The sequence below is a fragment of the Mobula hypostoma genome, chromosome 20 (assembly GCF_963921235.1).
Source record: "Mobula hypostoma chromosome 20, sMobHyp1.1, whole genome shotgun sequence".
In the NCBI taxonomy this organism is placed as follows: domain Eukaryota; kingdom Metazoa; phylum Chordata; class Chondrichthyes; order Myliobatiformes; family Myliobatidae; genus Mobula; species Mobula hypostoma.
The window spans coordinates 14,932,213-14,948,800 of NC_086116.1; the positions used below are offsets into that span (position 1 = coordinate 14,932,213).

General features: G+C 42.0%; 1 protein-coding gene across 1 annotated transcript in view; it reads right to left on the reverse strand.

The window, feature by feature from the left end:
- dera (deoxyribose-phosphate aldolase (putative)) overlaps positions 1-15,712 on the reverse strand; it is a 49,794-nt gene extending 34,082 nt beyond the window's left edge. The window contains exons 1-5 of the mRNA XM_063072123.1: positions 15,576-15,712; positions 9,788-9,885; positions 4,883-5,030; positions 1,250-1,345; positions 77-211 (exon numbers count right to left, since the gene is read on the reverse strand). Of these exons, the coding sequence (XP_062928193.1) occupies positions 77-211; positions 1,250-1,345; positions 4,883-5,030; positions 9,788-9,885; positions 15,576-15,606 (508 nt within the window). The 5' untranslated portion in view covers positions 15,607-15,712. The remainder of the gene's footprint in view (positions 1-76; positions 212-1,249; positions 1,346-4,882; positions 5,031-9,787; positions 9,886-15,575) is intronic.
- Positions 15,713-16,588: the final 876 nt, after the last annotated feature.

The following is a 16,588-nucleotide window of genomic DNA, read 5'->3' on the forward strand; positions in this document are numbered from 1 at the left end:
AGAATACAAATTCTAACCTCTTAAACAAAACATTTTCAAATCAGCTGTTACTTGTTTGCCAATGACCAGCCCTTACCTTCCCATTGGCCCTTCAGCACTAAAGTTCTGTTGATTACGATGTCAATTTCTGTAGCACCATCCTGAATAGCCATCGTTATCTCCTGCAAGCGTATAGACAGTGGTGTCTGGCCAGCAGGGAACCCAGTTGCCACTGTTGTACAGAAAAACCTGGCTTCAGTTATTACAAACGAACAAGTTTACATCATCATCTCCTTGGTGAAGAGCATACTTCAGTTCACAAGACAATTATAACATATAAAGAGATCCAGGGTTAATTAGAAATTGAGCAGAGAACATCAGAGAGTGGGAGCACAGCTGAGAGAATCCCAATGGTAGAGGAGGCAGTGGTCCAGTGGCAGAGGAGCAGCAAGGATACATGCAGGAAATGTCTGGTAACAGAACATTGCTATGGCAGGGGTGGAACCGAGCCTTTCCTTGATCTGATTTGAAATATACTGCAAGTTTGGAAGTTAACTCTGCAGGATAGATGAAGCTGAGGTAGCTTTGTGCGATAAAGGAGGAAGAGGGAACTTACTGGAGGGGAAGATATAATATAAATAGCTTACAGTATAGTGTAACAGTATTATAAACAGCTTACAGTATTGGGTGGTAGGGTGGAGATGTGGCTCTAGCAAACGAGGTGTAAGGCACTCCTTCCCTCCACTAGCCTGCAGGTCACTCTTGGACAAGGTGTAGCACCTGTTTAGCCCTCCTATCAGGGTCGTGTAAAGCCATGGGAGCAGGTGCACATCACAAGTCCTGGTTATGTCACCACTGACACCAGGCAATCTCTGAAGAGTACTGATAATGACTGGGATCACCTGTCTTATAAAAACACTGCCCAGAAGGCAATGGCAAACCATTTTTGTTGAAACATATACTATGAACAATCATGGTCATGGAAAGACCATGTCACATGACACAGCACATAATGAATGGATGAACGGTATAGTGCTACTTGAGGAACATTATTGTAGGGGGAACCTGACAGCACAATCCTAAATAAATCAAGTCCTGGGTTAATGATGGCTACATTATTGGTTTAGGAATAAGACAGAGAAAAGTGTGAAGTTTCTGACTGGAAGATGAGACAAGTTTTGGAAGCAGGATGCGGAACCGGATAAAGAGATTTGATGCTAACTTCAGAACATAAAGGTATGATATCCAAACCAGATTGTTGATGTCATACCTGAGGCAACAGGAATATTGCACTGTATGGTCTTCAGAGTTTGTACTGCATCAGCCACCCTAGATGGATAAACACAAACCGCACCAGTAGTAATACCTACAAACAAAAAATTGCTTGGTTAAAGATGTGCAAATAATTATTCCTTGAAAATAAACTCTACCCTCAGTGTACCTGTGCTTCACTGTACCTATACTACAGTGACCACTACTGTTAAATGAAAAGTCCTCTGTGAATTTATCACTTTACTTTACCTCAAATACTTTGCCCTGTGGGTCATAAACCCCAAAATACCAGCCCACCTCATCCAAACGATTCACAAGTATTTCTCGCTCAACTTTTCATCCTGTTTAAATTCCGCGGACTGCAACTATCCAAATCTGCAGAGTTAGCAAGATTATCGATTTCCAATACTATACACAGTCCTTGAAGACAAAGAGCTTTGAGCACCAGGTTCACACAGTTCTACTTCAGAACTGCTCCACTTTTAGTAGGTGCAACTGGTTAAGGACAGTGGTGGAATATAGAACAAACAAGAATATCTCAGCCTGTCTTTTGATTTGGCTACCTATAGGCTCAGGAACTGCAAACACAAGTCTTCCTTCAAGGTGTAGAGTTTAAGTTGGAATTGGCAGAACTGTTAAAAAAAGGGGCTGGGGAGATTTATGGGAGCTTCACTAGTCCAAGTTGTGCATGATATAAACATATTAAAAGAATTTTGCAATTGATTATGAGACTATAATGATACAGCAACTTTGCCTTTTATACTCTTCAAACTTTTAAATTAAATGGTCATGTGACTATTTGACATAAAGTTGCGAATGGATAGCAGGTTTAAAAAGGAAAAGGAACGGGTCAATGCAAAGATGAACCCTTTCGACGTGTGGGCTGCCTTCAAAAGAATGAATCCAAGGAAAGCATCTGGTCTGGACTAATTGGCTGATGTATTCACGGATATCTTCAACCTCTCGCTTTGGCAGTGTTTGGTAACAGCCTGCTTCAATTGTACTGGTGCCCGAGAAAAGCGTGGTGACTTGTCTAAATGACCATAGTCCAGTGGCACAGTGATGTAGTGTTTTGAGAGGCCGGTGTTGAAGCACATCAGCTCCTGTCTGAATAGCGACTTGGATCCGCTCCCATTCGGCTTCCAAAGCAATAGGTCTACAGCAGATCCTATCTCGTTGGCTCTTCACATAACTATGGAACATCTGGCAGCAAAGATGCATAAATCAGGATGCTCTTTACTGATTACAGCATGGCATTTAACACCATCATCCTTCAAAACTAATCAGTAAACTCCAGGACCTGGGCCTCAATAGCCCCTTGTGCAATTGGATTTTGGATTTCTTCACTTGTAGACCCCAGTCAGTTCAGAATGGCAAAATCATCTCTTCCACAATGTCATCAGCACAGGAGCATTGCAGGGATGTGTACTTTGTCCCCTGTTCTACTCGCTTGACTGTGCGGCTAAGTAGAGCTCTAATACCATATACAGGTTTGCGAATGACACCACTGTTGCGCGTTGTATCAAAGGGGGTGATGAATCATCATACATGAGGGAGACTGAAAACTTGGCTGAGTGGTGTAATAGCAACAAACTCTCACTCAATGTCAATAAGACCAAGGAAATGATTGTGGACTTCAAGAGAAGGAAACCAGAGGTCCATGAGCCAGTAATCATTGGAGGATCAGAGATGGAGAGAGTAATTTTATATTCCTGGGTATCATCATCTCAGAGGACCTGTCCTAGACCCACCATATAAATATTACTGCAAAGAAAGCACAACAGCTCCTCTACTTTCTCAGGAGTCTGTGAAGGTTCGGCATGTCATCGAAAACCTTGGCAAACTTCTATAGATGTGTGGAAAGTGCGCTGACTGGCTGCATTGCATGGGAACACCAATGACTTTGAGCGGAAAATCCTACAAAAGCAACAGATTCAGCCCAGTACATCATGGGTAGAACCATCCCAACTATTGAGCACAGCTACATGAAATGTTGCTGCAGAAAAGCAGCATTCAAAAACAAAGATCCTCGCCACCCTGGCCATGCTCTTTTCTCACTGCTGCCATCAGGTAGAAGGTAGAGTCATGACTCACAACCACCAAGTTCAAGAACAGGTGCTACCCCTCAACCATCAGGCTCCTGAACCAAAAGGGATAACCATACTCATTTAAGGAGTTTGTTATATTGTCATTTCATGCTTGTTATTTGTCGCTATTTATTTATATCTGCATTTGCAGAATTTGTTTACAGTTCACAGTTACTGTTCTATAGATTTGCTAAGTATGCCCATAGAAAAAGAATCCCAGGGTCGTATGTGGTGACATGTATGTACTCTGATAATAAATTTTACTTTGAAGTACCATAAATTTGACTGTTAACTCTACAAATGATGCGTGTCTATCAATTTATCTAAGGGCTGCAGGGAAAGTTGGATGGGAGAAACAAATTGCATTCCCTATCACGTCTAGTAATTTATTAAACACAACTTCTGCAAAAGGCTAAAAAATTTGCAGTTTCAGGAAATCTAGGTCACAGGAGTGGCCAACCTAGGGTATGTGTGCCCAGGAGTGCATGTACAAGTAATTTGTTAGCACATAGCATGAAGTGCCACCCCTCGATTCTTTAAACCCCTTCCATAATTAGTACATGGATTGTTCAGAATGTCAGAAACACCAACAAAGAAACAAAAATGTCCAAGTGATGAGAAAAGCAGTATTATCATGGCACCTGGGAGAATTTATACTTTATACTTATTGTCGCCAAACAATTGGTACTAGAACGTACAATCATCACAGCGATATCTGATTCTGCGCTTCACACTCCCTGGGTTACAAATATTAAAAATTAAAAATATTAAAAATAGTTAAAATTAGTAAATATTAAAAAATTAAATTATAAATCATAAATATAAAATAGAAAATAGAAAAATGGGAAGTAAGGTAGTGCAAAAAAACCAAGAGGCAGGTCTGGATATTTGGAGGGTGCAGCCCAGATCCAGGTCAGGATCCGTTCAGCAGTTGTATCACAGTTGAAAAGAAGCTGTTCCCAAATCTGGCCGTACGAGTCTTCAAGCTCCTGAGCCTTCTCCCGGAGGGAAGAGGGACGAGGGACACACTCTCAAAAAGGTTCACCACCCCCTCTTGTGACCTCCATAGAAATGTCACTTATGATATATCACTAGACACAAACTTGTTCCTTTTAAAGAAGCCTAGGACAATACCATACCAGATTAGTAATCGCCATTCAATGTCTTAATCAAAAAGGTCAAAGGCTTCTAAAATTACTTTAAAATAAATAGCATCAGCAAAAGCATTTTGCATTGTTACAGTCCAGAATCAGAACCAGGCGTGGTTGTGAAACTTGTTGTTTTGCAGCAGCAGTATATTGCAATACCTAATAATAAAAAAATATAAATTATAATAAGAAATGTATATTAAAGTAAATTAAATAAGCAGTGCAAAAAATAAAGTCCATTGTTCATTCAGAAATCATTTGGTGGAGGGGAAGAAGCTGTTCCTATAACATTAAGTGTGTGTCTTCAGGCTCCTGTACTTCCTCCTGGACGGTAGCAATGAGAAGAGGGCATGTCCTGGGTGATGGGGGTCCTTAATGATGGATGCCTCTACATACCTTTATTATGCATGTTCAAACACTTCAGCAGGTCCTCCTTGATGGGGTGCTTAGCTTTATGGCACAGCCTCTGGACATTTGAAGGCGTGTCATCACCAGACAGGGTGGTAAGGTCAATACAGGTTACAGCCTTCAAGAGCCATGCAGCCTGCAAAATAGCAGAGAGGAAGTGAGTTGATAATTACACGACGTGTGTGAGAGAAAAGTACTGCAATACCATTTTCTGCCACCAGATAGAGATGGCACATTTATAACCAGCACCGAACACTTGGACTGACAGAAGCACCACACAGTCCCTGCTCACTGCACTCCAGCTCCTGCTAGTTAAAATTACCATTTTGTGTGCTTTGTTCCAGATTGCCAGCATCTGCACAATCTCTTGTGTAATCTCTTCACTCTCATGTTGTTGACTGTAGATCAGGGGTTCCTAACTGGGGTACATGGACCCCTCAGTTCATGGTAGGGGTCCATGGCATAAAAAGGGTTGGGAAACACTGCTATAGATATTCAGTAAGAACCCACAGACCATCCTCAAGGTCAACTCTCATCACACAGCCCTGCTCATTCTGCTCCCGATCCAGCATGCGATCTGGATGGGTGCTTTTCTCTCTCCTCTGTGACAAAGATCATCAGATCGTAGAAGTAGCCATTTGGTTTGAATATCGATAAGAGAACATTTTGATGGTTTCAATCCAATTCCCCAATTCACAAACCATGAGATGTTGAAAGAAAACAAAAACATCCTATTATATAGGCTGCAGGCAGCCCCACCGCCTTGTAACACACTGAGAATTTCAATTTTCTCACTACAATGTATGTGGTAATTAAGTATTCCCAAAAGCATCCAAAGCTTTGAACCCTGGTCTTTTGACTAGTCTGGCTTTCGGAAGGCATCCAATCCAATCTGATCCATCTGTTGAACACACTGAAGAAAATGACTGAAGCTACCCAATGTATAAAACAGTAGCAAAGGCTCCATACTGTAAATTAGAAATAAATAAATTTCAAACACACAACTGTTTACAGAAACTATTACAAGAGTATGTTTAAGCGAGGGTGCACAAATATTCCCCCTCCCCCGTTTAAGTTTTAAAAAGTTGGTTGACCGATTTGGTCAAACTGCAAGAAAAAAAAAGGCATTTTAATTAAAATTTCTGTATAAATTTTATAAACATCCTCACTAGAAAGGAAGAAGCAGAAGCCAGAATAAAAAGGTAGGCGTGGGGAGCAGCACAAGCTGCCAGGTGATAGATGAGTCCAGATGAGAGGTCTTTTCTGGTCTCAGCCTGAAACATCCACTGTTCATTACTCTTCATACATGCTGCCTGACCTGCTGAGTTTCTATGCTATTCTGTGCACGTTGCTCCACATTTCCACCATGTGCGGAACTGCTTGTGTAAAACATCTTCACCGTCATGCTGTTGACTGCAGATGTTCAGTAAGAACTCACAGACCATCCTCATGGTCAACTCTCAATCTGATTTGATACAAACATATCACAGTAAATCGCAGCAGTACTTGTGTGCATTTACTTTGTGATGAAAAGTGTCATTATTTTTCAGCAGCGTTCACTAAGCTGGTTATCACTCTACATCTGCTTTCCAAGACGTACAGTTAGGATTAGGCTAGGCTGATTAGGCTAGGTTAGGTTAGGTTAGGTTAGGGTAAGCTAGTAGGTTAGGTTAGGTTAGGTTAGGGTAAGCTAGGCTGGTGTCAGAAGCATGGTGACCCTTGCAGGGCTGCTCCCAGCATAGACCTAGCTGATGTGTACGGCACAAATGACACATTTCATTGCATGCTTCAATGTACATGTGACAAATATAGCAAATCTCATTTTATCTTAACTTTACAATCTTGTTTCTGCCATTACACAACTTCCTTTCTGCTTCTCTTTCCTAAAGATGGGAACAAACTCAATACGATGACTTAGTGAAAATGTTCCACATAGACTCAGAAAGGCTGCACTAAAGTAATTCCTGTAATTTATGGTAACATCACAAAACAAACAGTAGTCATCTGCAAACAACAGGAATTCTGCAGATGCTGGAAATTCAAGCAACACACATCAAAGTTGCTGGTGAACGCAGCATCTCTAGGAAGAGGTACAGTCGACGTTTCAGGCCGCGACCCTTCGTCCTGACGAAGGGTCGTCGACTGCACCTCTTCCTAGAGATGCTGCCTGGCCTGCCGCGTTCACCAGCAACTTTGATGTGTGCTGCCAGTAGTCATCTGCAGAAGTTCTTCAGTGTACACTCACAATGAAACCTGATGCCTGGTTGTCTAATAGTAACCTAACGACTTAAATGTGTACAAAGGTCTGTGCTTTGATTCTTTAAACCCCTTCCATAATTAGTACATGGATTGTTCATCTGTCATGTTTTCAAATTTTGAAGATTCACATTTTGGGATCGAAATATATTTGAGGGTTCTTTTCTTTAAAATTAGGAATGGATGCACACTACACTGGAAAGACCAGCCAGAAGCTGCAGAATTATTTTGAGAATTTAATCTCCCCTCAAAAATACTCTCTCTCCCTTTGTTGTTGCCCAGAGAAAGGCAGGCTATTTATTATATTCTGGGCGAGAGGAACATTTTTGTAATATTGTCCAAGAATCCTCACAAGTGAATTCAGTATCCTTAAATACCCTAGTTCTTAGAAGCCATTCAATCCAATTGATCTTTTTGCTTGCACCACTGAAGAAGCCTATTTGCACAGGTCAGTTTGTGCAAGTTAATATAATGGCCTATTTACAGAAGTGTGTGCATGTATGCAAATGAAAGTTTACTTAATTATATGGTAAAACCACTTTTACTTCAAGAAACTAAGCTCAAACTTTTGCCAATCAACTTTCCAGCTCTTGGCTCCATCCCTCCCCTCTTGTCTTCTCCTATCATTTTGGATCTCCCCCCTCCCCCTCCCACTTTCAAATCTCTTACTATCTCTTCTTTCAGTTAGTCCTGACGAAGGGTCTCGGCCCGAAACTTCGACTGTACCTCTTCCTATAGATGCTGCCTGGCCTGCTGCGTTCACCAGCAACTTTTATGTGTGTTGCTCCACCTGTAATAAGTTCAGTTCACACTCCTGCCACACAGAAAAGATGGTGTAATGAAAATCACAGGATTCATCACTATTTTTGAGGAGCAAGATGTTATTTTAGAAGCACAATCACAGGAGCACAAGAAGCCATTTGGCTCAATTGTCTGGGGCAAGCCTTTGAAGGAACCAGAAAAAGCAAATGCAGCTGGTGGGAGAACATGCAAAGTCCATACAGGCAGTTCTGGAAGTCAGGATCAAATTCAGGTCACTGGAGGTATGAGGTAGAAGTTCTGTCTCTGAGATATGTTACGCCGCTACTGCTATTAGTTAAGGAGGTGTTGCAGCAGAGCAAGAATAGTTCCAGGTTTCCGTCGTAATAATAATGAAGGGAGAAAGATACATTTCCAAGTTGATCTCTGACTCAAAAGATGAACTTGCAATGCACCTGATCTCGTTGGTTTCTAGGTCATACAGGTTGTCAGAACAAAAAGTTCTGAAAGAAATGCTGCAATGAATTGCTGTGGGTTTCCTCTGAGAACTCCAGTTTCCACCCACAATCCAAAGAGGTACCAGTCAGTAGATTAATTGGCCACTGTAGGTGCTCCTGTGATTAGGCTAGTGTTAAATAATAGGGTTGCTGGATTATATCAGTTGTTTCCAATATTAAAAACAATTATTTCCCAATAAATTAATCTCCCATTTCTTAGTTAACTTCACATCCACAGAACCAATGTCTCTTTACCACCCACAGGCTTCAATTTCATGAACTGAATTGACCTTATTTCTTATGTCCTTCACATACATGAGGAGTAAAAATCTTTACGTTATGTCACCGTCTAAATGTGCAATGTGCAATCATAGTAATTTATAATAAATAGAACAGTCAATGTAACATAGAAATACACAAGTCAGCGTGAGTTCATCAGACTGATGGCCTGGTGGAAGAAGCTGTCCTGGAGCCTGTTGGTCCTGGCTTTTATGCTGCAGTACCGCTTCCCAGATGGTAGCAGCTGGAATAAATTGTGGATGGGGTCAACTGGGTTCCCAATGTTCCTTTGGGCCCTTTTTACACACCTGTCTTTGTAAATGTCCTGAATCATGGGAAGTTCACAACTACAGACACTGGCTGGGCTGTCCGCACCACTCTCTGCAGAATCCTGCGATTAAGGGAGGTACAGTTCCCATACCAGGCAGTGATGCAGCCAGACAGGATGCTCTCAGTTGTGCCCCCGTAGAAAGTTGTTAGGATTTGGGAGCCCAGAGCAAAATTCCTCAACCATTTGAGGTGAAAGAGGCGCTGTTGGGCCTTTTTCACCACAGAGCTGGAGTGTACAGACCACGTGAGGTCCTCGGTGATGTGGATGCCAAGGAACTTGAAGTCGTTTACCCTCTGAACCCCAGATCCATTGATGTCAATAGGGGTTAGCCCATCTCCATTCCTCCTGTAATCCACAACCAGCTCCTTTGTCTTTGCGACATTGAGGGAAAGGTTGTTTTCTTGACACCACTGTGTCAGAGAGATGACTTCTTCCCTGTAGGCCACCTCGTTATTGTTTGAGATAAGGCCAATCGATGCACTGTCGTTGGCAAATTTAATTAGCAGATTAGAGTTGCAGCTGGCAACACAGTCATGGGTATATGGGGAGTAAAGGAAGGGACTTAGTACACAGTCCTGAGGGGCTCCTGTGTTGAGAGTCAGAGGGGCAGAGGTGAGGGAGCCCACTCTTACCACCTGTCGGCGATCTGACAGGAAGTTCAGGATCCAGCTGTACAAGGCAGGGCCAAGGCTGAGGTCTCTGAGCTTCCTGTTGAGCCTGGATGGAATTATGGAATAAAACCTTCAAGGAAAATTGTCCTTATGTACATACTTGCCACTCCTTGGACAAACACCTCCGTGTCTGAATTTGTTCAGCACGTCTCAGTACAGCAGGTTGATTCACACGAACACTGGAGATCCAGCCCAAGTCTGAAAAGACAGTCAGACAGTCAGGTCATGAAAGCCATGTCATTCCCAACATCATCCCCCACCCCACCCCCTGGCTAACAATGCCAAAAAAGAGCTTTAAACAATACAATTTGTCAAGGGTTGATGAACAAAGGTGGCGTGGTCTTCTTATACAGTTAACTTCAATCGAAATTCCAACACTCCCCACTGAAACCAAGTTGTTTCCAGAAAAATACAGAGACAACTGTAACCATTGAAAAGCTCACTGAACAGTGACATGTTTATAGGTGATTATCCTTACTCTAGCCCACCTAACACCCCTGTCACATGAAAAAGTGTTTGCTTTAGGAGTCTGTATTTACGATTCCGGAAGCTTGGCAAAGCAATGCACCGAAATTCTATCAGCCTTAAAGGCTGAATGCTTGTAACTCATGAAACAACCAACTGTATAAGAAAATTCACAAGATTCGCTCTGTGCTGACTTGTCCTCGGGACTTGTTTCCCACATTAGTTCACTTCAAATGCATTAGCCAGACGTACAATCTATTACCTGACTGCCTGCAATCCAATGATATAAATACTAAAATTGCAGGTTCATTCCTCAACCCTTGATTTACAAATGGCAGTGTGGCTTTGTACAGCTGGATATTCCTTACACAAGCTCTTTGCCATTCACAGACCCTCACTCAGTCAGTTTGGAAAGAGTTTGCTACAATTTCTACAAGTAGTAGGCCATGCATGAATGATGTGATTTTCATTTCACTCCTCTCCACCTAACGAAGGCGGCAAAGTAATTCCAACACAGGATTTCTAAGCACCTAACTTTCCTATTATATTCATCACAATATCACAACAATCCATGTCAAGTTAAAACTTAAGTGTTAAAAAAAATTCAACATGCTGATAGAAAGTAGAGAAATGGTTGCAGATCTCTCAGACCAACATTAAAATCATTTTGCAGCATGTTGCATTTCCAACATAAAGCAACACCAAAACGGAATTGGGCAATGTTTTTTTTAAACACGTTATACGACCTGCTATATTGTTTTAAACAAAGCCATTAGCATAACACTATAACACTGCCAGCTGTAAGATCAGGGTTCAATCTCTGCCGCTGTCCGTAAGGCGTTCACATGTTCTCTCTGTGACCACGTGAGCTTCCTCCTAGCGCTCCAGTTTCCTCTCACGTTCCAAAGCCGAAGAGTAGTAAGTTGTGGCTTCAGAAACTTGGTGACATTTGCAGGCTACCCTGCGTTTTTAAAAGGAAATGACACATTTCACTGTATACACAATGGCCACTTTCTTCGGTACACCTGCTTGTTAACACAAATATCTAATCAGCCAATCATGTGGGAGAAGCTCAATGCATAAAAGCACGCAGACCTAATCTAGAGGTTCAGTTGTTCACACCAAACATCAGAATGGGGAAGAAATGGAATCTAAGTGACTTTGACTATAGAATGATTGTTCGTGCTAGACAGGGTAGATAGAGTGTCTCAGAAACTGCTGATCTCCTGGGATTTTCACATACAACAGTCTCTAGAGTTTACAGAGAATGGTGAGAAAAACAAAAAACATCTAGACAGTAGCAGTAGTGTGAGCAAAAATGCCTTGTTAATGAGAGAGGTAAGAGGAGAACGGCCAGACTGGTTCAAGCTGACAGGAAGGTGACAGTAACTCAAATAACTCTGGTGTGCAGAAGAGCATCTCTGAACGCACAACACATCAAACTTTGAAGTGGATCAGGTACTACATCAGAAGAACCATGAACGTACACTCAATGGCCACTTCAGTAAGTACTGTAGGTACCTAATAAAGTGGCCACTTAGTGTACAACCAGTAATTGATAAAAGGACAAATGCAACAGGATTAGGATCCTCAACCATAAAAACTTGCTCCACCATTCAGTTAGACAGAAACTGATCTTGACCTCACTGCACTTGCCTTAGCCAAGCCTACCAAGAGAAAAATATACTGAAACAATATCAAAATAATGGAGATACCAGAAATTTTAAATAAATTTAAGAATGATGAACCACCCCACTGGTTGTGCAGGACTTGAGGAGGAGGAAACTGAGTTTACATTCAAAGAAGTAACTAGAATTAATTTTAGTTCATTAATTTATTTTTCAAATTTTGTAATTTTATTTACATCTTCTCTGTATTTAGAACAACTTTCTTGTGTGCAATTTTGTGTTCAGCCATAACGAGGAACCTGAACTTAGATTGCCAGTTTTTCATGATTGATAATAAGTGGCCACTGAGTGTATTTTTCGATATACCTGACACAAATAAAGCTAATTTCTTTAAATCTCCCTTTACTTTTCTTTGACTGAAACACAAATGTTGCAGTACCACCGTTGTACACAAGAGGGAGATTTCAAAGTTGTTGAAAAGTAGAATTGTGGCAGTTCTGTGTGCTTAGAAAATGTATATAACAGGCTTACAGAAGAAACTAGAAATTTTTTTCTCTTTTCCTTCCATACTCATGTGAAGTTCAAAATCCTACTTATTTACATAAGTTGGCATCAGACACAGACTGAAGTTTGATGTCAACTCATCATGTGCCCTAAATTATGGTATATTTTATTATGATGCTGAAAGATCCATTTGTTTCTCAACAGCATGGAAATATTGCACAAAATGAAGTTTCATTAAAATCTGTAAGAAGACCAGAATAAGTTTGAGAGGAGAAAAATTCATTTGTGATGCAGTTCAGCAAATGAGAAGATTCCTAACTATTTTTTCTGCTTCCCAAAATACACTTTATTTTTGATGAGGTATGATACAGGATAGTTCTCTGAGCTGGTTTAGATGATGGAAGGAAATTAAACATGTATAAAAGTTTGCCAGAAAGTATCTACAGATTCACACTGATATTCTTCTGATTGGCAATAAAACCTGAACTTGTTAGCTGATCAACATTAATGCAAATGAATTTACAAGTTATTCTGTTTCCTTCTTTACTGTAGTGACAGTGCTTTGGGATGCCTTGGGTTTGAGAAAGTACATCACAAATGGAAGTCTTCTTTCTTTTACTGAGCAAATATGGTGTAAATAACGTGGCACTTCTTGTTTTACATTCTTGCTAATCAGATGTGTTCTCAAATTACATTAAAGCCCCAAAGAGGTAGTGTTGGTTTGAAGTGATTGCTCCAAATCATCCCCTTGTTAGGTTGCTTTCTGAGTCCAGATTTTGATTAGCATTCCTGAAAGTGCTCCATTTTGATGATCATGTCAATTGTTCCTCCAGAGATTTAGAACAAAATTCTAGAGTTGACAGATATTGTAATCATCGCTGAGGGAGTGTGCATTATTGGCATTATTTCAGATAAATTCCACATTAAAACAAAGGGCATGTTTCAATGTCAAAGTAGTTATAAAAAATTTTGTAACTGCTTAAAGCAGAGGGTAGTCCTCAGTAACCAGCTCAATATTTATCACCTAGCAAGCGTCGCAAACATAAACTGGACTTTGCAGTACCCTGTACAGTATTTTGTAGTTTGATTAGCAAATATTCCCACAACAGTGACTATATTTTTAAAATTCCTCAGCAGTTATGAAGTAGTTTGGAACATTCTGAATGTGACAAGGAGATTTTCTTTCTGATATTGCACTTGCACTGTAAATGGAGCCTTTTTCTGCCTGACAGCTGGTAGATGAAGTTTGTGTGTGATATTAAATCCCCTTTTACGTTGTAAGTTGATCCAGAAGTGAGACTAGAACAAGGGGACATAGCCTCAGAATTCCAGGGAACATATTTAGGATGGAGATGAGGAGAAATTGCTTTTCCCGGAGAGCAGTGAACCTGTGAAATTCTCTACTCAGGAAAGCAGTAGAAGCTAATTCACTAAATATATTTAAAACACAGAAAAAAATGGCAGAGTAATTAATGTTATGGGGAAAAGGCAGGTAGGTAGAGCTGAGTCCATGGTCAGACTAGCCATTATTTTGTTGAATGGCAGAGCAGGTACAACCAAGCAGATGGCCTCTCCTGCTCCTATTTCTTATGTTCTCACAGCCAACAGATTCGGTTGAAGTTCTGCTGATGCCAAGAGCATACCCATCCTCCTCAATGACAGAACCTAGATTGTACTGAAGTTTAAGTTTATTGTCTGTCATCTAACTGTACATAATATAACATTCCACTGGACCACAGTACATCTGCAATACATATCTCACACACAACACATAAAATAGTACCAAAAATAAATGCATGTGCAGTGTGCAGCTAAACAATAAACAGCTCTCTGTCCGAGTAACGAGACCTCCGTGGTGGCAGGGAATTCATTATTCTCAAAGCCTGGGAGAAGAGGCTGTTACCCAGTCTGCCAGTCCTAATCCTGATGCTCCTCCCTGACGATATTAAGTCAAAGAGATTGTAGGATGGGTGGTAGGGATCATCAACAATGCTTTGGGTCCTTCTATATAACCCTCCCAGTAAATGTCACAAACAAGGGGGAGGGAGACCCCAGTGATCCTCTGGGCAGTTTTTACTATCCTCTGTAGGGTCTTGCAGCTTCTGTACCACACAACAAAGAAGCCAGACAAAACACTCTCAATGGTGCTCCTCCAGAAAGTTGTTAAGAGTGGAGAAGAGAAGCCTTGCACACCAATCTCCTCAGAAAGTGTAGTGAAGTGAAGCCCTCAGAACCACGTTCATTAAGAAATGTTAAGTAACGGATCTAACAAGGCTTCCTCCTGAGATTCCCAGCATCAGAGACACCAGTCTCCAGCTAATCTGATTCACCTTTGAGAACTAGATACTGCAAAGAAAGAGGACCAGATAAACCCCAGCTCCGCCAAGACCTGTGCACCAAACCACTGTTCTTCAGCCAAGCTGTTCCAGCTCACTTACAACACTGGCATCTACTTGATATTGTGGAAAAATGTTTAAGAAGGTCATGTTCACGAAAAGCAGGGCAAATCCAAACAGGCTAATAACTGCCCAGTCACTCTCCTTTCACTCATAAGCAGAACTTCCTCACCAATGCATAACCTGGATCACTTGATTCCTAACTCAATTGAACCTGGCATGTAAACGTGTGGCTACGGCAGGTAATTTGTGACCCTGTGACAGAATATTTCCTACTTTCCTGGATGAAAACAACTTTAACAGCTATTAAGTAAGCTTACTTGCTTGGTTCTCCATCCATTCCCCAACTCCATCCGCACACCATTCACTGGCCAGTGTGAACCGCGAACCAAATGCAGTTACTCGCCCCGGCCACTAGCACCATTGTACTCAGATGTTTTTTAATTCCAGAAATAGATTTTATTCATAATGAAAACTAATATACACAAAGGAAGAAACAATGCAGAAACGGTCACGTTAGTGATCAAAATGATTAGTGTAAACTAAAGAAAACATATTCACCTCACACTCGTTTCGATCCTGCACCTGTTTACCTGCACTGCACTTTTCCGTATCTGATGCACTTTACTCTCCATTTTGTTATTGATTTACCTGCTACTACCTCGAATCACTGTTTAAATAAATTGATCTGTGTGAACAAACTTCTTCCGTGCTTCCACCATGTGTTAACATTAAAGCCATTCCGATGCCCCTCCACCCAATCCTTGTGCGGCAGGAGAAGAGCCACCGCACTCACAGCCTCCTGTCAAACTCAGCAAACTGTTACCCGGCCTGAGCCCCGCGTCTTCCCGCAGCGCCCCGCAAGACGCCCACCCGCGCCCTCCGTGTTCCTCACCCAACCGAGTGCCGCAGTTCCCCGCTGCCATGACGCCGGACCCCAATGAGAAATGTGCAATGAACTCCAATCGTTACCACCGACCGGGAGAGGTGGTGGCGCGCCAATCACGGCATCCCTAACTGCCTCGCGTACAGCCAGCCACAGCAAAGCTGCCTCCAACACACCCAATCACAGCACTCCCTAGCGGCTTCACGTACAGCCAATCAGAGCAAACTTCCCTCAACAAGCCCAATCACATTAGATCAGGTGCTTCACTAATCGTCCATAGGCTCCTCTGGAACACCCAATCAGAGCAAAGTGCTCCAACCCTCGGAACACCATGTGGCCCGGCCCATTCATCCCCAGCTCACGCACACTCTCCCCCAGCACAACCAATCACAGCAGCCCCAAATGGATTTGGGATGAAGAGATCTCGACCAGACACCGCCACAGATTCTGCTTCACTCCACTGTTCTTCCAGCAGTTTATTTGTTTTTGCCCCAGCCAGACTACAAGAAGCACCCCGCGAGGTTGCTGTTATCACAGCAGCCCTGGCCAGTCTGTCCAATCGCACCACCAGTTTATCAACCCATGCCCTTGACCGTCAGCTTAATTACAGAACAGACCTGAAAAGTGGTAGCCCAGTTGACTGTCCGGTAAACTACTGTTAAGAAAGCACAATATTAATCAGTCGTAGGATGAAGCAAAGAGAACAGAGTATCTGGATGTAGATCACAAAAGGTAGAGGCAAGGCACAAGGTGACCAGCTAGCACACCAAGTAGTGGAAATGGCTAAGCAACTACCATCAACAGATCACTTGCAAGACCAGAGGAAACAATACACTGGACCATTGCTATACCACCATCAAGAATGCCTACCGTGCTATACCACGCCCTCACTTCGGGAAGTCTGATCATCTAGCTGTACTTCTACTCCCTGAGTATAGGCAGAAACTGAAGACTGCAGCATCAGCTGTGAGGACCAAGAGGGTTTGGACAAGGGAAGCACAGGAGCACCTACAGGACTGCTT